This window comes from Coenobita brevimanus, chromosome 86 (assembly GCF_032717465.1).
Source record: "Coenobita brevimanus isolate Jiangsu-jjx chromosome 86, ASM3271746v2, whole genome shotgun sequence".
Taxonomy (NCBI): domain Eukaryota; kingdom Metazoa; phylum Arthropoda; class Malacostraca; order Decapoda; family Coenobitidae; genus Coenobita; species Coenobita brevimanus.
In genome coordinates, this window is record NC_137039.1 from 21,858,853 (window position 1) to 21,881,131 (window position 22,279).

General features: G+C 44.0%; 1 protein-coding gene across 1 annotated transcript; it reads left to right on the forward strand.

Moving 5' to 3' along the window:
- Nucleotides 1-2,539: 2,539 nt before the first annotated feature.
- LOC145410601 (vitellogenin-like) lies at nt 2,540-22,062 on the forward strand. The gene is made up of 15 exons (XM_080280716.1): nt 2,540-2,594; nt 2,831-3,079; nt 6,670-6,857; nt 7,943-9,040; nt 9,159-9,306; nt 9,421-11,163; nt 11,297-11,554; nt 12,186-12,346; nt 12,465-13,054; nt 13,223-13,604; nt 14,117-14,782; nt 14,897-15,424; nt 15,639-16,014; nt 19,756-20,036; nt 21,073-22,062. Exons 1-15 carry the CDS (start codon nt 2,540-2,542, stop codon nt 22,060-22,062), a joined length of 7,713 nt encoding a protein of 2,570 aa, XP_080136842.1.
- The last annotated feature ends 217 nt before the right edge of the window (nt 22,063-22,279 follow it).

Sequence of the window (22,279 nt, forward strand, 5' to 3'; positions counted from 1 at the left end):
TGTAATTTTATCCAACTGAAATGAAAGGCGCTTGAAAGTGTGAATCGTGTTTGGGCGAGTATGCTTCCTAGTGCTGTTAATTTGGCAAACATGTTCCACTCCACTTGTCTGATATCAACGCAGAGTTTAAATGGTCCATCTTAATTCAGAATGTGTGTACTGTTAACTCAGGGAATTCGAACCCTTTTGACAAGTTACATGCTGGACTCAATGTTCGTGCTCATTTTGGCGCCTTTTTTTTTTTTTTTTTTTTTTTTTTTTTTGGCAGGATGTTTACAAATTTTGAGAAGAGTCACGCAATGGGCACCAATAATTCTTCTCTGCGCTATTTAATGATGTTCTGTGGAGACCATTTATTCGTGGTGTACGAGAGAGAGAGAGAGAGAGGGGGGTGACCTAGCGTAATGGTGAGTGAGATGGGTTAGGGTACTGGGGTAATATGCTGGGTGGACTGAGGTGATTGCAGGACTTGTGAGAATGAAATAATAGTTGGGTTTGGTATGGTATATGGCTGTAATGGAGGCTTTTGTTAAGATAGGGTGCTTTTTTTTTTTTTTGTTTTTTTTTTTAAGTGGTGGATTGGTGTAATGGCGGGGTTCGTTGGAGTGGACTGGGGCAATTCTGGGAACTGTCTGGGTGTTCTGGTGTACTGGCGTTCTTACTTTTTTTGTGTTGGGGTTGACTGGAGTGTTGGGGTTGACTGGAGTGTTGGGGTGACTTGATGGGGTGGGTTTAGCTAATGGCAGGGTTTAGTGGGGTGAAATGGGGTAATGGTGGGGTCTGTTTGGACAGGCTGGAATAATACTAGGGGTTTGGTGGGGTGAACTGAGGATAGGCTGGAATATTACTAGAGGTTTGGTGGGGTGAACTGAGGTCTTGTCAAGGTTTCGCGGAGTTTTGGTTGGGTGGACTGAGTTGATTGAGGGGTTTGGTGGGGTGGATTGGGAGTCAAGCGGCTTTGGTTTGGGTGAATTATGGTAATGGTGGGATTTTTGTCATGTGGTTGGTTTGAGTGAATGGACTGGGGTAATGGCAGGGTTTGTGGTAATGGTAGGGTTTGGTATGGTCGAGTGGGGTAATGGTGGGGTTTGGTGTGGTGGTTGGGTAACAGCGGCGATTGTTGTGGTGGACTAAAGTAATGTTGGAGTTTGTTGGGGTGGATTGGGCAAATGGCTGGGTTTGTTGTGTGGACTGGGTATAATGGGGTTGGTTGGGGTGGATTCTGGTGATTGCGGGGTGTGGTGGGTGGACGGGGGTGATGGTGAGGCTTACTGGGTTGAACATGGGCAGAGCGGAATTGGGTGGGGTATGGTGGGGTGAACTGGGATAATACAGAGTGTGAAGGGGGGGATTGGGACTATGGTTAAGGGAGATGCGTGTGGATTGGGGTAAAGGTGGGTTTTGTCTGGAGAGAGTGGGTATAAAATATGAAACATGCCATAGCAGTTAATGGGATGAATCGTACAGCCATATGCGTATAGCGTTCACTACAACGTGGACAACAGGTCCACAGCTGTTGACAGTCAGTTGAGGAACGCAACTGGTTATCAAATGTGATCAGCCTCCATTCCACTTTAATTGCACCCTACAATGATAACGAGAGGCCAGAAACGTTCTTTCGTTGCACCGTGCTTCAGAATGCATCAAAGTGGAGGATAAAGCAGGAGAATTGACAGGGCTTTTGCTATCGACAACATTCATCCTTTTTGCTGGTAATTCCATACTTAAAATTTTCAGTCGCATTAGTAAACACTTTTCCCATTAATGTAGAAACAAAGAACCAAAGACTGAAAACCGTCCAGTAATTTCTATAGATATGTGTAAATGTGGGTCAACATTTTCCCTAATTTTCGAGATGCCTGGACACGGAGCTTTTGGAAGACCGAGGGACGTGGTCCGTTATATAATTCAGGAAGAGAGTATCAGAACACCTTGCTTTTAATCCTTTTGTTAAGGCCAAAAATAATCATAATAAATAGATGGTTCAAATCCTTCAAAATAAACAAGCTGATCAGTACTTTATTGCACAAGAGTATTCAGTTACCTTCAGCTTTGTGCAGTTATCTTCTATTAACTTTTTATTTTTGTTGACATACAGTATATATATATATATATATATATATATATATATATATATATATATATATATATATATATATATATATATACTGTATGTCAGCAGTTCCCGTTGTTAATTAGCTTATAAGAGTTTTGATACTTTAATTTCAAACAGACGCTGTCGCTAACGGATGAAGGACTTTAATCGCACCTGTTAAGAAGCACAGTTCACATGTCCGGGTCTGTCTTCCACCCAGATGTTATCATATGTCTATCGAAGAGTAAGATAAAAAAAAACTATCTAGTCAAGCAGATCGTTACCACTTTCTTGTTATCTGTAGACTCGGGCCTCCTTATCACCTTGTCCTTGAAAATATGCGCCTCAGCAACATGTGCAGATAATGTGTACGGGTCAAAGTGTGAAACTTGGGTATATAAGACGTGTGATGGAAGGTGAGGACAGCAGTTGCACTGTGGCGCCATGACCACGTCCACGGCTCTACTCTGCCTCGCTCTCGTGGCGGCTGCTGGTGCAGGTATGAACAATCTCATCCTCACTGGCTGCTGATACAACCATGGAACATCAGTCGCACTCGCTATCAGTTCTCAACACTGTACAGGAAAATGGCCGCAAGGCCTCTTGCTAACTAATACTTCTTTTTCAGCCTGTAAATATGGCACTACTGGAGTCAGCCATTATTAGTTTCATAAAGATCCATAGCATTACAATGGTTATAGCTCAGTATTAATACCACTGTTGTTATACCATCAGCGTCGTGGGAAGGAAGCAACAATCCCCGCTGCTCCACCGAATGCTCCATCGCCGCACCAAAATTCTTCTACATCCCCAACAAGACCTATGTCTACGCGTACAATGGCAAGTCCAGCGTGGAGCTGAAGGGCGTGAAGGGCGGCGTGGCGGAATCCACTTGGTCGAAAAAGGTGGCACTTACATGGTTCAGCCCCTGCGACGTGGCCATCACCATCACCGAAACCCGAGGTATGGGAATATCAGAGAGTGGTTAGTGGGGCGTGATGCAGGATTTAGCTGTTGCAAATGAAGATTTCAAAAAAGCACGGCACAAACTCTAGAGCTTTCTGCTGAATGATTAGGGCAGGGAAGGGGTTAACACTGCTGAAGCACTACAGGACCCACCACCCGAGATTATAGTAGATTATGGAGGAGGCAGTTGGAAAAGTAGTTGTAAGGATGGACATGAGTAAACTGGCACGTACGCCGGAACAGTGGCTGAGATGCCAAGAGCTTCTGGTAATTTAGGTGTGTAATTGTTAGTTGATTAATACACTTGCCAGGGAAGATGCAGTGTCTGAACACTGGCTGAACAGTGTTAGTGTGAATGGACATAAAGAGGTAATTGCAGAGGAAAAGAGGTAACTACAGAAGACTGAAGCTGTTGGACAGGACAATAAGGGTTATGGAGAAATGTCTCACACCATAATAATGGGAAAGGGTCTAATTGAAAATGAGTTTTGCTTTTATGCCAGGAAACAGCATGACTGATGCTACATTCTTTGATCGATAGCTGTAACAGAAATATCTTGGAAAAAAAATTAAAAATATGTAACGTGTTTTGTAGATCTGAAGAACGCGTTTGATAAAGTCCAGAGGACGGCATCAAGTTGGGATATGAGAAAGACATGTGTTGATGAATGAAATGAAATTGTAGGAAGGAACAACGACGTCTGTGACAAACAGAAGGACTTGAGCGAGGAATTCTCAGCTAATGTTGTGTGCATCAGGGTTCGTCAGCGAGTCCTTTGCTGTTCAACTCGTCACTTGAAGCATTGTCGGAGAGAGTTTGGAAATACGGTACCGTGAAAGTCAAAAGTTGTGTCGCTTTTTTGTCAGAAAATTAAGTGTAACACTTGATACGATAGTTCTGTCAGTTACTTCGTGGTTGACTAGTCTGACTTCAAGCTGCGTGTCTGCCGCTGCTGGGATGACAGTAAGAATGAACTCAGGAAATTCCGAAGCCATAACATCAATTCGCGAAAACTGTTGCGCCCGAGAGACGAGATGTGAACCATATTGGAACAGATCAGGCGATGATCGCCTGACCTTTACATCTAACCACAGAACGTCAAGCAAACCTGGCATTTACCTTGGCATGGAGAAAGAAAGCAACCTGCAACCATCCAACTACTTGGGAGATGAGAAAGGACAGGATCCACCTTAATTTCGGAAGAGAGAATCCCTAACAGATAGCGCAAACATTTGATGCAAACAGAACCGTAGAAGGGTGGATTAGGCGATTTCAGCAGGAAAGCGCAGTGGAGAACGGTCATCGTTCAGGTCGCCCTCGTGATACCACACCACTACAGGACCAGAAAATAATCATAACGATGGAAGGCAGCACCTGCAAGCAGTGTTACTTCGTAAGATACGATTTGCACCTGAATAAAGCATACGAATAGTTGTGCGTAGACTTCGATCTTCTGGACTGTGTTCGAACTGCATCCTGTGGGATTATTTTCGCCACTCTAAAAAAACATTCGATTATCATTATACAGTACTACTGTGTTCATATGTAGAACAGTTTGGACAACTCTGTGTGATAACACTGACAGATAATGATGGTCACAGCTCATAATTATCAACTTAAACTAAGTAGAAGCAAAATTAATGAAGGAAACTTGATTTCAGGAGAGTTCTTTAGCTAACTGAATTGGAGTGTTGCTGACACGACAGTACAAAAGCCAACAGATGAGAAACGTTCATATATATCCAGTAAAGATGGCAGCAGGAAAAACACAATATATAGTTATATGTGTTTCGCTTATGCTCGGATCCACAGGTTCATCAGCAGAGGCAAAAGGCATTACATGTCATGCTACCAACCGTCCGTATGACACAAAGAGGCGCGCACCTAAACTTAAGCCTTTCACCAAATGTTTTAACCAAATTTCGGGACACGACGTTTATCTCTGATTGTACATTGAGAGCTGTTATATGCTAATGATGTAGTGCCGACTGCTGGAACTATGCAGGAAGCTAGAGAGAAGTTCGGGAGATGGAGGGATGGGATGGCAAAAAGGAACTGAATGATAATACTAATAAAATAAGGGTCATGGGTAGTAGGTGTGAGGGAGGCTGCATTTTGGAACAAAGTGCGTGAGCCTACGATGTGTAAAAAGAAAATAAATAAATAATAAAAAAAGGAGGTAGTTGGGACTTATACTGTCTTGTATACATCATGTAATAGATCGGTCGACGAGAGATGTAGTGATGTCAGAGGCAGACTGCAGGATGTGAGAAATATTCAGTGTGAATTATATGGAAGCATCCAGGCCGAGAACTATAAATAGAAAGTGAGGCATGCTAAGTGTGGGAGTAAGAGCGGAAGTTAGTTCCACAGCTAGAATGAGAAGCGAATGGTGTAAGTACTGTACAGAGAAATATTCCTTTGCCTGACTATGATGGGGCTCTCCTTTCGTGCAGGGGAACTCTCAACAAACCAGGTGTAAGAAGTGTTATCCTGTATGACAGTGAGACTCAGCCCATGAGAGAAGGGGATAGATGCAGACTGGAACGCACAGCAATGGGAATGTTGAGATGGATGAGTAAGATCTCACTCAGTGAGAGACGAGAGAAATCTGTGCTGCGAGAAATTTTGCATAAGAAATATTTAAAAAGTGATGGGAACAGGCAGGCTGAGACAGTGTGGACATGGAGACAGAAGGGGTGGGGGGGGTTCTGGCTCCAAAGAGTCCAAGCTGTGCATGTGGAAGGAAGAAAGCCTGGAACGGGAGTCAGTAGGGAAACCGCTAAAGATAACAACACATGGAGGGCAGTCATCAACTGGAAAAAATGCTAGGCTGGTAAATGCTCTGGGCAAGTGAACACAAAATTAAACGTACCATCACTATACTTCTCATAATAACTGCCACCATACGACGCTATAGAGAGTGGCGCAGCTGCCCACCCTTGAAGAAAGAATGACCAAGCCTATCACCAAGACAAGTCCATTCATGTATACTTGTTACTATTCCTTTAGATATGCTCGCCTTACTTTACTCTACCTCACATCACCCTCTCTCACACACACATCGTCTCCCTCCTAACACACACACACACACACACACACACACACACACACACACACACACACACACACACACACACACACAAACACAAACACAAACACACACACACACACACACCACTCGCCAGCTCAGTGGTAATGCTCTCGCCTAGCATCTGCTAAGACGGGTTCGTGCCTTGCTCGGGATGCAAAAAGTTTCACTGATGAAGCAGGTGGGTATTGTCCCCCTCAAGCAAGGGGATGGGTGTGTACATGCGTGAAGGTCAAGGCTTTGCCATAGATCGGACTATATGAGCTCTCAGCTCTCTTCCAGGAGGGTAAAAGGCTAACGATCGCGACCATCACGTGATCCTGACCAACCCGGTGAATTACACACACACACACACACACACACACACACACACACACACACACACACACACACACCAACTGAATGCAAACCACCCCCGTACTGTCAAACTACTACGTCAACACCTAACATGGCCTCAGAAAACTACACATTCCTTAAAATTTACCCCACTAATGCGAACTACTTTAACAGACAGAGCGGAAGGCATGGACTTTCTGAAAAAGTTCCCCTTGGTTGCTGCGGTCAGCGACGGTCGGGTTCAGCACGTGTGCAGTCATCCTGATGACGAGCCTTGGGCCATCAACATCAAAAAGGGAATCGCATCGGCCTTCCAGAATTCCCTTCCATCCTTCTCCACATCCAGGTCATTCAGCAACTTTATTGAGGTCAGCAATATGTATTTACTACTACAACAATGGACACTCATTCAAGGAGCACATACAAAACACAAAGAGGAGATGAACTCCTACATGCGCTTAAAGCATTTCCAGGGCAAACTTCGGGCAACAAAACAAGCTTTCCCCCTACACTATGAACAACATATCAGATCAGCAATTTCCTATGCCACACCAGCATCTAACATCCACTACAACACCTTGCAGACTACACAGACCAATAAGATGTGTATCATCACTGGATGCAACAACACTGTAACCACAGCTCACTTACCCTAAAACTGAAGTCCTCCCTGTTAGAGATCATCTCGACATGAGAGGCACACAGTTCTACACAGCAGCCTGTACTAACACTCAATAATCCACTTATTATACGACAAAAACATATATAGCCATGCACATAAGTAACCCTTACACAACCATTACTAGACCCTTTTCAACAGCATCTCACCTCCAGACATTTCAATATTAACAGTGAACACGAACGTATTCACCTCAGGTGAAAGGCAATATGACACTGCCATCAGAACACTTTTACAGTATAAGCCTTTCCTCCCAGTGCCAACCCATCAGAGGCATCCTTAGCAGAACTAACGTACTTCATGTAGCTGGGCTTAGATCAGGCCATCACCCTGCCCTCCTCTTCACCTTAGATCTGGGTTGAAGCGAAGCACAAACGACACGTGTCCTGCTTGTAAAACAAGTCAACACAAAACACAACACATAATGGAGCACTGCACAGCACATGCAGATGTAAGACACAGACTAAACATCAATGGTGTAGAGAATCTATGGGATAACCCAACTAGGGTGGTTGCTTATCTGCGACTGACGGGTCTGTTTGGACTCCGGGTAAAGCCGTAACAACATCAACAAAACTTATTTTACGCTTAGATATACAAGCATCATCGCAGTTCCAACAACATACAACGGACGAGTCTGATATTGGGAATGACTTACTTGATATTTGCCATTCAGACTGGTAAAAGCTAAACAGTTATCAGATGATGATTTCTCATAACTGACACCATAAATGTCGTTCTTTACATTCTTTACCCTACTGTGTTTGTTGACAGACGGACGTGGTAGGAAGGTGCCCGACCCAGTACCATGTGGAAAGAAAAGTCATTATGGCTGTGGTGACCAAGGAAAAGAACCACCGCTTCTGCAATGAACGTCACTACACTCCCTCAGAGACCAAATTGCCCTGGCTTAAAGCTCCACTACCAGTCCAAGAATCTTGGTCCAAATGCACCCAGGTGGTCAACATCGGCATCTTTAAGTCCATCACCTGTGAGGATGTTAATGTGATCAAACCCATGTATGGTTCATACAAGTATGTCAAGGGCAAACAGGTGTCCACAATGCGTTATGAGACTACCACCAACACTCATCCAAGTGCCATAGCAAAACTCTCTGGTGTAACCCTAGATAAGAGATCTTTGGTCTACGACTACCACAGGAATGAACCCAAGAATAATCAGACTTTGGTGGCACAGCTGGAACAAGTTCTCACCCTCGTCTGCAACAGCACGAAGGATGTGGTTGAGCATGACGCAGCAACTCTCATGGCCAATGCTGTGCGACTCATGCGCCGTGTACCTCACCAGACTCTTCCACAGATTTTGCAAAAGATTCGATCCAAACAGTTTTGTCCCGATAACAAAAAGATGGAGAGCATCTTTCTGGATTCGATTGCCTTTGCACATGAGGCAGGGTCCGTCAAGATCATGGTTGATGAGATAGTGAATGGTCGAGTGAGTGGAGGTCGCACAGCCCTCTACACTGCCGCATTCTACCTCCTTCCTCGTCCCTGCATCCACGTTGTTGATGCACTGAAGCCTCTGTTTGAGTCAGACCGACCACCTGCACCGACCAAACTTGCTGCTGCCTCTATTGTCAATCTCTACTGCCGCCACAAACCTCAGTGTAACGAAGAAGCTCCAGTGCAAGGAATTATTCAGGCAGTAGCCAACAAGATTCGTTCTCAGTGTTCCTCTTCATCCACCACCCCAGAACTCGCCCAGACTGACCTTAAGGTACTGGCTAACATTGGTGTCATCAGCCCAGAAGCAGCCAGCGCTGTCATTACTTGCATGGAGACTGAGACGCCCAACATCAACGTCCAAGTGGCAGCAGCACAGGCCTTTAGACTAGCTCGATGCCAAAGCGAGGTAAGTCGTATTTTCAGTCTCCCTGTCCCTCTTCATTCCTCGCTCATCTAACAATCAAATACGAACTCATTTTACTCCTGGCTCACTATTATCAGATGCTTCATTTTGTCTCCAACAGACAACAGAACGTCTGATCAACTTTGCCCTGAACCCCGCCAAGAACACAGAGGTACGCATTTCAGCGTACCTGGCAGCAGTCCGTTGTGCTGAGCAGAAGGACCTGGAGAGAATCGTGGAAACTATTTCATCACAGCTTAACACACAAGGTTATTAACGTCACATTCGCATTTCTAGTCGCACTCTTGTTGTTACATCAAAATGAGACACGTTTCTTACTGTATCATTATGCTATAACAATGTCTATTACTTCGTTATTTCAGTTCGTGGCTTCATCCTGAGCCACTTGCTCAACCTTCAGCAGTCTGATGCACCAGAGAAGCAGCTTCTGCGTTACAATCTCACCAACATTGTCATTCCCAAAGACTTTGAAGCCGATATGAGAAGGTACTCACGCAACATCGACCTGTCCTACTGGGTACCATGGCTTGGTGTTGGTGCTGGATTGGAGTCCAACGTCATCTACGCCCCCGGCTCCTTCATGCCTAGCTCCCTCGACCTCAACCTAACAACAGCCTTGGGTGGAACTCCTCTCAACATTGCTGAACTTGGTGCTCGCATCCAAGGTCTTGAACCAGTCATTGCAAAAGCCTTTGGTCCCGATGGCTATCTCCGAAAATCTAGCTATGAGAAAATTCTCCAGGATGCAGCTAAATTCATCCAAAAGAACTGGCAAAAAATCCAGCAGGAGTTTGAAAACCTCCGACACAGGAGATCCGTTGACTACTCCCTCATATCCACCTTCCTGAACAACATTTATGGTGACCAACCTATGCCGGCTCAGGCAGATTTCTTTGCTCGTTTCATGGGCCAGGAGCTGGCCTTTGTTTCTTTGGCTGGAGACCTGAAACAATTTGACGTGGCGACTTTTATTAAAGATCTGCTGGAAAATGTATGGGAGAAGTTGCCCAGCCTAAACAACATGACGATGGACACCGGCCGTGTGGCATACATCAACCTGGATTACGACTTACCCACCATCCAAGGCACGCCTCTGAAGCTGAAACTGAACACAACTCTCGTGGCTGGTCTCAAGGTGCAATCAAATATCCCATCTCTCTTCTCTGAATGGCCACACGGACAGAACAGAATGATCATTGAACCAAGCTTCTCACTTCAGACAGACGGCTTTATCGGCTATGATGCCAGTATCAAGAGAACAGGCCTGAAGACCAACAACACAATATCCAGTGCTAATGGTGTTTCCATCCTGGTCAGTTCTTCTAGCGACAATGACTTGCAGGTGGAGCTAGACATCCCTGGCAACATGGACTTAATTCATGTGGAAAGTGACACTTACCTCATGATTCACCACAGAGGTGAACCAGAGACCAAAATAACCCCATCTTCCATGAGGGACGTCAGAATCACAAAGAAGGATTGCATCAAAAAATTCGAGCATCCCTTTGGCCTTAGGTTGTGCTATGATCTTGATGTGCCAAATGTCATCCGAAGCAACTCCCTGCCTTTGGTGTCTCGACCAGTTAGTGCAAAGATTCGACTGGTAAAAACTGTGCCAGATATGAGGGGATACAAAGTAGCACTCGCTGTCCAGCATGAAGCTACTGGCAAAAAGTTCTCTGGTAAGTTCTCAACAAAAGGATCATCAACTCCAAAAGAAGTGGATGTGGCGGCTGAGTACAAGACGGAACAAGATCAGTACACTGCCGCTGTGAAACTCCAGTCTTCTGTCCTCACTGCGAAACTTGAAGGCCGTATTTTGAATCAGGACAGCCAGAAGGTCATCGAGACCTATACCGAACTGCGGACAGGTGATATGCTGCTGGCCAAGGCCGCCAAAATTGACTTTAGGAGAAGCTCGTCTAGTGGATATGGCAGAGAGTATGACCTGAAAGTATTAGTGACCAATTCTCAACAGTTCTCACCACAGTCAGTCATTCTTGAGACAAAGTATAAGCAGTCGGACAAAGACCCAAAGCTGGAGCTGGAAGTCATGGCCGCCACAAAGAATGCTCTCAGGGAATACATCCCCTTCGACTACCAACGTGAGTCGTCTGTACAATGTAATTTTTTATGAGAAAAATATCAGTGACTTTATCATAATGGACAATGATTCAGTTTTCAGTAATAATTCCCAAGTAATTACTCATATATTTATCCATTTTTTTACTTTTGCAGTTGAAGGTGATGTGAAATTCATGACGTCACACCACATACCAGTTCCTACCAAGCTGAAGAAAATGGAGTTCCATGTGGGTACAGGTGGCTGGAAGATTAATTCCTTTGTACGACAGACACAGGAGTCAGGCGAGAGAGTCAAGTATTCCTCCAGCTTTAAAATCAGTCGTGGGACCCAAGACTTTGTGTCAGTTCAGGCAACTCAAGACATTGAAGGCGAGCCAGGCCAGACCTGGGTTATTTCTTCCTCAGCCACTGGTAAGGACCAATCAAGTGACTCATGCTCGTAATGACAGTTAAGATATCCTGACTGACTCAGTCTTGCTGTTGCTGTTATTTATGGTATCAATAGTGACACTTACTGACGATAGTAATAATGATTCTGTCGTCCCATTGTTGTTTTACATGTTTGGTTGCATTCATGAAGGTATTATAAGCCTGAACACAACAAGTATCTGTTACACTTTACTGGCTTGCATGGTTGGTGTTATAAACAGTGTTCCCTCTGATAAATTGCTGGTGTTTAATATACTATTCTTAGTACTGAGTACTTGTCTATGGATTATAAATTACTGGAAATGACTGGAGTAATATATATCTGAAAAACAAATTATTCAAGTCACTGAATTTCTCTCTCTATTGTGGTTGTATAATGAATGATTAATTTCATCCTTTCCCATACATTTTCGCACCAGTTTTCTCAAGTACGTTGTGTTTCTTTTCATATTTAATTTGTTAGTATCAGTAGAAGAAACTGATTGATAAACTGTCTTTCCTATCCCTGTTTTTTTCCTTGCACAGTCACGGTACTGAACAGGTGTTGCCCTATAATAGGACCACCAGTCTATTATGGCTGTCTTCCCATGTTTACGTTCCTATGGTTTTACAGGGAAGATGGGTAGAGCAGAATACAAGGCCAACTATAAGGTTGAGCTTACCCATTCCAAGAAGACCGCATCCATGCAGATTCTTCGTACCAGAGATAGCAAGAAGATTTTGGACCTTAACACGGTGTTCCAGGAGTCACAACCGTTCACTGTCCAATTCGTGGTAAGCACATCATGACAGCTGTTCCCGTTTCTTATTTGTTCAAATTATGATGACACAAAAATATCAGACTCTCATTACATATGTTGAAAATGACTGAGAACCATTGTCGTGGCTTCAGGTGGAGTCTCAAGTGGTAGCAGATGGCATGAGGTTTGAGGCAAAGGCAGCAGAGCACAGTCCAGAGAAGTATGAGGTGAAGATGGACCTGAATCATGGCGGTCGTGATCTGATCCTCATCCAGGGACCTGTGACAGCCATCATCATGCCGCAAGTCATTCAAATCCAGACTGACCTGACCATCAACAATGATATGCGTTTTGCCACAAATTTCATCACTCAGCACAACAAACTGGTGGCAACTATCCACCTGGAGAAGAACCACCAGCCTCTCCTAACTGTGGAGTGGAATACCGAGAGTGAATTATCTCGAGGTGCTACAGTCAGTGCAAAAATGTTGGTGCAAGGGATATTTGACACCAGCATGGACTTGGTGCTGAAACCGAGTGTCCTTCACGCCAGTGGCAACATGCTCCTGCTTCCCAACACTGACATGGCCCGCCGGATCAAGGCCTTCACTGACCTCAACCTGGACAGCCAGCAGTGGCAGGCGGACCTTGCATGGGATGCTGACCGTGATCGCAACAAGAAAGTTTCAGTGCAGGCTCAGGTCATCAGTTTCTCCAGGAGACCACTACAGGCCAGTGTGCAGTAAGTTTTCACATTCATAGGTATTGTAAAAGTTGGAATATGCAAGAGCTAAACCTATTTCTAATGTGAATGCTTTTGTTTTTCTTCTTCTGGGAAAATTGATTGATATTCAATTGGTAAAGCTACTCTGCTACCACTAAAATATTGCTGAACCATGTTTACCTTCAGGAGTGAGGTAGTTTGGATTGGACAGAACTACGGGATGAAGATGAACCTTAAGCCGGGCAGTCTTATAACTCCATCTGAAGGCCCAAGCATCTTCCAAGTGGAAGTGACAACACCCACCCACCAGACGCACTCCCTCCACACACAGATCAACTTCCAGCAGCAACCCATCCAGATCAGGGTGGAGTCTCATGGCACTTACAAGAACTCAGCAAGCAAGGAGTACGTGGTGACAAACAGGATCAACTGGGAAAAGGCGACAGGACCCTATGGCTTCAAGATGGACTCTCAGCTGGAATACACACCACCTGAGGGACAGAAAAAGTCATTCACCATTCAGGCCAGCCATCAGAGTTCTGCACAACAGCGTGCAATCGAATTCAAGGTACAGGGTTCAGAAAAGCTTCGAACATCAAGTATTTTCTCTAGTAAAATTGAATATGGTTCAGTAATAAACCTGAATGACTTCAATTAGTGTTAACTGTTAGAGACCTTGGGCATAAGCTGGTCAAAAATATTAAACAAAATGCCCTTACACGAGTCTTCATTAGCAAGATCAAAGAAAGAGTTTTATTTTTTTATGAACAGTTGCTCTGACTTTAACATTACCAAATATATTACCACGTGACTACTAACTCCTTTCATGTATGCACAATGCAACTTTGTATCGTTAAATAATCATAGAAATTAATCTACTACAACAAAATCACTTCAAATGAAATTTAAAGCAACATTCTATTATATAAAGGGTGGTGCACTCAAAACTTCAGACAGAACAGATTAAAATAAGATGGAAATGTGCGTATAAATCCTGGTATAAGTCCGTATCATTCCTGATCGACTTCTGCTGCATTAGTTTTTTCTGATTTATATTCGACTTTCTCTTCTGCTCACCAGGCCACAGCCAAGACTCCCAGCCTAAGCAAGCCACTGGAGACAGAAATGAGGATGACCAATGAAGAATACTCATATAAGATCAAGGTAGATGCGGATGTCAGTCGGCCAGCCACCATGTTCAACTGGCACTTGGAGACTTTCCCTGAGGGTGGAGTAAAGACCTTTGACACAGCCATTGATGTGAGTGCCATTCGTGATCTACTGCAAGCAGTCTCGCAGCTGACAGGATTCGAAGTTACCGGCATCAGTATGGTCACCGGCAACCGTCCCAAAGTCTTCCAGTCTCGCTACCACAGACCTGACGCTAGCACCCACACAGTCCTAATTCGGACCCCAGCCCAGTCCGTTGAGGGTACGGTCAAGTACTCACCCACAGAGGTCAGCTTTGAGTTGTACCCCAACAGACACGAGGGCGAGGCCAAGTATGAAGTGTCTGCCAGGTCCTCCTTCAGTTACATGGGGTCTAGTCATGAAGCTCGTGTTAGCCACCCAGATCTTAGCAAGGACATAATGGCACGCATCGAACTAGCCTCCTATGGCACTAGCCAACAGGGTTCCTTTGAGCTGGACATCTTCCCTGACACTGCCGATAAGGTCACCGGCACCATCCAATCCACTGCCACTGCCAACAACACTGTCAGGATTGAGGTCGACTTACAGGCTAGGGTAAGTTGCTACCAGTGTTATCTATAATTACTGTAGTAGGTTGTGCTAAGTGTTGTAAATCACAAACTCTGTTTCTGGCCCTTCCTCAGCCTGATGGATTTCCATATATTGTAGATCTTCCGGTTCTATCATCGAATGAGCTTGGAGGCATCATGGTCCCCACGCACCAAAGCCTTTGACTTCAAGTTCCACAAGACTCGATCGTTACCATCGTCCCTCACAGTGGCCGTCAAGTACAACCAGATCACTGCACGAGAAGCCTCATTGTCAGCACTTGTGATGAATCCCGAGAGGAGTGTGGTGGACTTTGCCGGAGTGGTTACACGTGAGTTGCTTCCTCACTGTAATGGATTCAAGCTCAGTGCAACTATTCGCACTTCCGTCATCGATGACTTTGACATCCTGTCTGAAATGTGTAAGCCTGCCTTCATCAAGTTGATCACCAAGAGACAACAGGCCAACCACATCTACATCAGCAAACTTGGCATACAGCTACCTCACGCAGCAGAACTCAGCATAACTGAAGCCGACAGATTTGGCTTTAACAAGCGTCCCATTTCCATGCTTGGAATGGAACTGGCTTCCCCCACCCGCCTCAAGATGAAAATCGGCGGCAACACTGACGAGGCCAGAATGATCAAGGTCAGGGACTGAAAATTTGTACTGTGTATTACATTTAAAGTTCTCCCAACATTTTTGACAGGAGACATTTACATACTGCTGACTTGTGTCCATTGAGAATAAAGTTGACTGTTGTGGTTACTGATGATAATATTGACTCAGATGTTTACTGAATGTGGAAGTGTGTTTGAGATGTAGAAGAATCACTAACTTGTGCTTTTACTAATTGGTAAAGGAGTTTGTGCAGTGTAAGGCTGAACGTGTGATGAAGTCACTCAAGTCTTGGGCCCGTGAAGTGTACCAGCAGTTGAAAGAAGAAGCTCGACAAAAAGGCATCCCCTTCCCTTCCCCGGAACTTACAAAGGTGATGTCAGAAATCAACAGGGAGTTGACTCAAATAAAAAGTGAGGTGACGGATGAGGTGGTGCGTCCATGGTTGGAGGCCATCAAAAGCCTCTTCCAGTCTCCATCAGCCACCGAGATCAAGCGAGTGGTCCTATGGGTATGGTCAGGCTTCATCTGCACACGGGACGCCTACACTACCAGCATTCAGCAGGTCACAGAGGGTTGGATGCAAGAATTTAGTGACATCAAAAACTTCCTTACTCAAGGTCAGTGCTGCAATTAGGCCCGTCTTGGGGATATTAGTGAGGATCAGAAGTGGTGATGGTGTGAGCCTTTATTGTGATGTGATAAATATAGCTGTATAGTGTTGAGACTGTGGGACCAATGACTGGTGGAAGTCTTCAGCTAAACAGCAAACAGTACATAATTATTATCCCACACCGGAGTGCTATTCCACAGAAACTGCCCATCCCAAAGTGACAAGAGCTAGAATGGTCAAACCTTCCCAGGGCCAGGGCGACCTGAGATAAATGTCAAACCTTTCTCTATCAACATAACACACAACTCAGAAGTAATGCACTTTGTCCTTGCTGTAGTGCATCCCCCTCATACTATCGCACACTTGCTCGCCTAATGCACTTCATTCTTAAAATACAAAAAATTTCTGCATTGGCTTAAATGACATATGGTACCGGCCACTTGATGTGGTAGCTTTCCTGTAGTACACTGGGTACATGTCCAAAGGAGCCTGGGCCTGTATTTATAAACAGTTATAACAGCTGCACGTAAAGTTCCCATAGCTATGAAAAGTCATAACTTTCTGTCATACACATTGTCGAAATTATAAACTCACTGCGAACATTTTTTTTTTTTTTTTTTTTTTTTTACGAAGACATTTTGGCTGATGCAGGGGATGATGTTATGGTTCAGCAATGCTGATTGTTATGATTAGTCATACGCCCACTCATAACCCATAAGACATCTCCACCACTAGGTCTAGCTACGTCACGAACTTACGGCGAGCCATATAAGCACTTAGGGCAAATCATGATAACTTATGATTTTTTCTTTTATATAAATAACAGAACGAAGGAAGGAAAAACAAATGAGTAAAAAAAAAAAAACAATCCATACACCAGATTATTGGCGTCCTCCGTTCACAAAATATCTGTAACAGTTAGACATGAACAGCTGTGGGTTGAAATTTGGAGGGAAACAGCGCTGGGGAAGCGAATTCCAGAGAGATGCAGTTCGGGGAATGAAAGAATTCTGATAGGCAGAAGTTCTGCAATATGGCTGAGTGACATTCCAGTCTTGAGAGCTACCAGATGCCCGTGTAGCACGAGGGAAGGCATGGAGAGGTGGCATCATGAACGCAACTTCGTCTGAGCATTTACCAAAAAAATATCTGTAAAATAATGAAAGGGAGGCAACATTCCTTCTTACTTGCAGAGGAGGTAGTTTATATGTAATGACAGGGTTGTTAATGATTCTAACAGCTTTATTCTGAATTATGTCTAGTTGTCTTAATGCAACCTTTCCACAACCATTCCACAAGGGTGAGCAACATTCAAGCTGAGAGCACACATAACTCTTATAAATTATAGCTAACTGCTCATTGGCGAAGAAGTTACGGACTCTGTACAATAATCCAAGTTTCTTTGAGGCGGTTTTAGCAAGTGATCTGACATGAGAGGCCCAGCTGAGGGCACTGTTAAGTGAGACGCCAAGAATTTCAATACTTTTGGAGATGGGAATATTAGTAGCACTGAAGGTAATGTACAAATCTGGCAATATCTGTCTATTAGTAAACTGTATATATTTAGTTTTATTAGCATTAAAAGAGACAAGGTTGTTTTGTCCCCATTCACTGACTGTAGATACATCTTGATTTATGGAGATGGCTGTACTGAATTGAGAGGTAGAGATATTAGACTTTGTAAATGGGTGTCTGAGTGTGAATGAACTATGTAGTGTTGAGTCATCTGCATATGAGTGAATGGGATTGTGGGTGAAAGATAATCTATCTATCTATCTATATACCTAGGCTGCTTCCCCCAAGGAAAGGGAGGTAGCCGAGACAGGACGACACACTCCCCATTTACTCATCCATTCAAACACATTCATTCAGATAAGAAATCATTAATATAAACCAGAAATAGGGTTGGCGCCAGAACTGATCCCTGCGGCACGCCAGCGTTAATTGAGTGGAAATTGGAATATACATCTTCTACTTTTACTCTTATTTTCCTGTCACTAAGATATGAAGAAATCAAAGGAACAAAAGACGTTAGTCCATAGCAAGGGAGTTTGGACAGCATGGAACGGTGCCATACTCTGTCGAAAGCTTTAGGGATATCAAGAGCTACTGCATGAGTTTCTCCAAAAAGATCAATTGATTGATGGATGGTATGAGTTAAGAGATTATGTCAATGGTGGATCTTTCGTGACGAAAACCATATTATCTATCACTAATTAAGTTGTTGGATTCAAGATGTTTAACAATGTGCTTATCAATTAAAGTTTCAAATACCTTACCAAGAGAAGATGTGACAGCTATTGGACTGTAATCAGAGGGGTCAGACGAACTTCCTTTCTTCGGAATTGGGTGGATATTGGCTTCTTTCCATGAATTTGGGAATAAAGAAGTACGTATGCATAGTCTGAATAATTTAGCTAGGACAGAGGCAAGTTCAGGGGAACACTTTTTCAAAACAATTGGCGGAATTCCATCTGGGCCTGGAGCTTTGTTGGTAGGTAAATTGTCTAGGATGGATTTTACGTATCTTGTCTGTATTTTAAGTGGGTCAATTTCGGGAGAATCAAGTTCCAATACTGGGATATTATGGCTGGTATCGTCTATGGTAGAGTTTCTGGCAAAGGCACTGGCAAAGATATCTGCTTTCCCACGCGGGTCATTTGTAATGTTGCCATCTGAAGATTTTAGTGGGGGAATGGAAGATGACTTGTTAAAGTTATTATTGAAAGAATTAAGAGTTGACCAGAATATTCTATTGTCATTAGGGTTGTTAAGTAGTTTTGATGCTTGCTTTTGAAGAAAGTTTGATTTAGATAGATTTAATACAGCTTTTGCATGATTTCTAGCAATTTTAAATTGGGAGAGTGATTCAGATGTTTTTGATTTTAAGTAAGTGTTATATACTAATGACTTTTGGGCTGTTGCTCTGGCACAGTTGCCATCAAACCATTTTGGAGAGTTTGATCTTTTAGTGAACTGTTGATTGGTATGAATAAATCCATACCAGCTAGTATTAAGTCACAAATGTGGGACTGGGTAGAATTGGGATCACTAGAGAAGAAAGATTGGATTCCTAAGGATTTATGGCAAAGTCTGTTACTCTGCAGGTTTATGACAAATTCATGGCACTATGGCTTTTTATAAATACAGACCCGGGGGCCATAGTAACAGCAATATCCAAGAAACTCTTAGGTTAATGATGATTTCAGTACAGTACTACAATTTCTGTGACATCGGTTATCATATGATTGTTTCGTATTGTTTAGATACAGAAAGCTGGTTACCAGTACCCGTGTGATACCATGGTGAAAGAAGTCTGTTAAATGTCACTGTTACCATAATGTCAGCAAAGGCTTGCTACTGGTGCCATAATATCGAGTAGGTCTTGCCAGTGCAAAACAATACCATGACATCAGGATGCCATTGTCAACAGTTCCACGATGCTAGGATAGTCTTCTCAGTATCAGTATATGATGTCAGGATAATACTGCCAGTTTCAGTGATATTATGACGTCAAAATAGTACTGCCTGTGACAACAATGCCATACTGGCAGGATACTCTTGTCGGTGCCAATAGTGCCATAAAGGCGGGATAGCAGTGCTAGTCATAGCAGTGCTATACTGGCAGTACTGGCTTATCTGCCTCAAGAATACAATGATGTTAGGTTCGTCTTGCCGGTGCCATATCCACAATTTACCCAGTGTCGGTTGTACTGATCACATGGTGACTTGACTTTCTGGTCCTCAGCCGTGACCCAGGCAGCCCAGTGGGTGCAGACAGGTCACAGGTCAGAGCTACTGGATCGCCTCTGGCGGGAGCTGAAGGAGAGCAGCCTTGTAGAGACAATGGACGAGGCGCTGGTGGAGCCCATGCGCTCCAAGTACCCGAAGGAGTACAGGGCCGCCCTACAGGTCCTGCGACAGTTTGAAGATGAATTTATCCGAGACATGGAGAAGATTCGCCAGTACCTTATCAACATCCCTGTCACCAAAACCATCACCACATCCATCATCAACACTGTCACTGACGTAAGTTATTATTCTGTACTAACGCACCTACATAACAGCACTGTCACCAGCTCCATCAACAACACTGTCACTACTTCCATCATCAACACTGTCACCAACGTAAGTTACTATTTTGTAGACTGTTAGTAACGCACCTACATAACAACACTGTCACCACGTCCATCATCAACACTGTCACCAACGTAAGTTATTATTTTGTATATTGTTAGTTACACACCTACATAACAACACTGTCACCACATCCATCATCAACACTGTCACTGACGTAAGTTATTATTCTGTACTAACGCACCTACATAACAGCACTGTCACCAGCTCCATCATCAACACTGTCACTACTTCCATCATCAACACTGTCACCACGTCCCTCATCAACACTGTCACTACTTCCATCATCAACACTGTCATCAACGTAAGTTACTATTTTGTAGACTGTTAGTAACACACCTACATAACAACACTGTCACCACATCCATCATCAACACTGTCACCAACGTAAGTTATTATTTTGTATATTGTTAGTTACACGCCTACATAACAACACTGTCACCACGTCCATCATCAACACTGTCATCAACGTAAGTTACTATTTTGTATATTGTTAGTAACACGCCTACATAACAACACTGTCACCACGTCCATCATTGACACTGTAACCAAAGTAATTTATTGTTAAATACATTGTTAATAATGGACCAATGTAACAACACCGTCACAACCATCATCAATACTGTCGCCTACACATAACTAAATATTTAATGTAATGTTATCAGTGCTCCTGTGTACCAACACCTTTACTAATATATGGTACTACCTTATACGTCACTGATGTCAACACATCATTAAGCAACACCAACACTAACGTGGGTTTTTAAACAATATTGTTATAAAAAAAAAAAAAACACACACACACAGCAAAACTATAAGCAGTTCTCGTCTGCATTATAAACTTCCTAATTATTTTTTCATTGCAGCTACTACCAGCCATTCAAACACAGGAAGTTGTTGTACTAATCCCATCGTTATTATCCAACAGGAGGGTGAACTGACCAGGCAGCTGGCACGTAACATAACATCCCAGCTGATGAAAATGGGCGTTGGTATGGAAGCCACCGATCACATGTTGACTCTGATAGTTCCTTTGTACCGCCCACTTTACTCGTTGACTCAGGTCCTTAAGGAAATGGTGATGGAACCACTGAAGATGGCAATGGGTGCCATTCCTGGAGACATTCCTTACACCTCCCTGACTGACACTTACTTCACATGGATGACATCACGTCAGATGCTGCCACCCTTCAACGCCACAGCCATCGTTGTTAATGGCACAGAAATTTTCACCTTCGATGGTGCCGCACTGCGCGCACCTGCGACCACCTGCAAGATCCTGCTCACTTCCATCCCTGAGGTCGCTGACATCCACATGTCACATCCGCAGTCCGCATCTACACCAGAGGTCACCTTCCAGGCTGGCCACGTCCTTGCCTCCATCAGTCCTGACTTCACTGTCAAATTGAACGGACAGCCAGTGAACGTAGAACGGACAGTGCCTCCCGTCACTGTCTGGGTCACTCCCCGTGACGTGAAGGTCATGTCTCCCCTGCTCGGTCTTCATATGCTGAAGGATGAACGTGTGATGATGGTGGACGTATCTGGGTGGGCCTTCAACCACACTCGCGGTCTGCTCGGCTCTTACGACGGGGAAAAGGCCAACGACTGGCTCCTGCGCGATGGAAGAAATGCATCCAGTCTGCAGGAACTGGTGAAGTCCTGGCAAGACCAATCCAGCTGTCCCACCCCTGACATTGGACCCATCAACCTGGACAGAGTGGCCATGAAGCACTACATCCAGTGTAGGCTTCTCTTCTTCCTGAAGAAAGGTTGCAAGCCATTGGTGAACCCAGAACCCTTCCTGGCGGAGTGCTATCAAAGTGACAACGCCTGCACCAGCGTCAGAGCCTACCAAGAGGTCTGCGCCGCCCAGGGATACGTGTCCCCCGTCCCTGGCCTCTGCTTCATGAACTAACCCTGTATTTCCTCCCACAGCCTCGATCCTATACAAACACTCAACTGATAATGACCACTTTTCTTTGTAACCTTAGCATTATAAAATTTTGAATATATATAAACAGACAGATAGATAGAGAGACTGATAGACAGACAGATAGATATAGATATTTATACTGTGTGGAGGTTAAACAGATAGATAGATATAGACAGATAGACAGACAGATATGGATAGA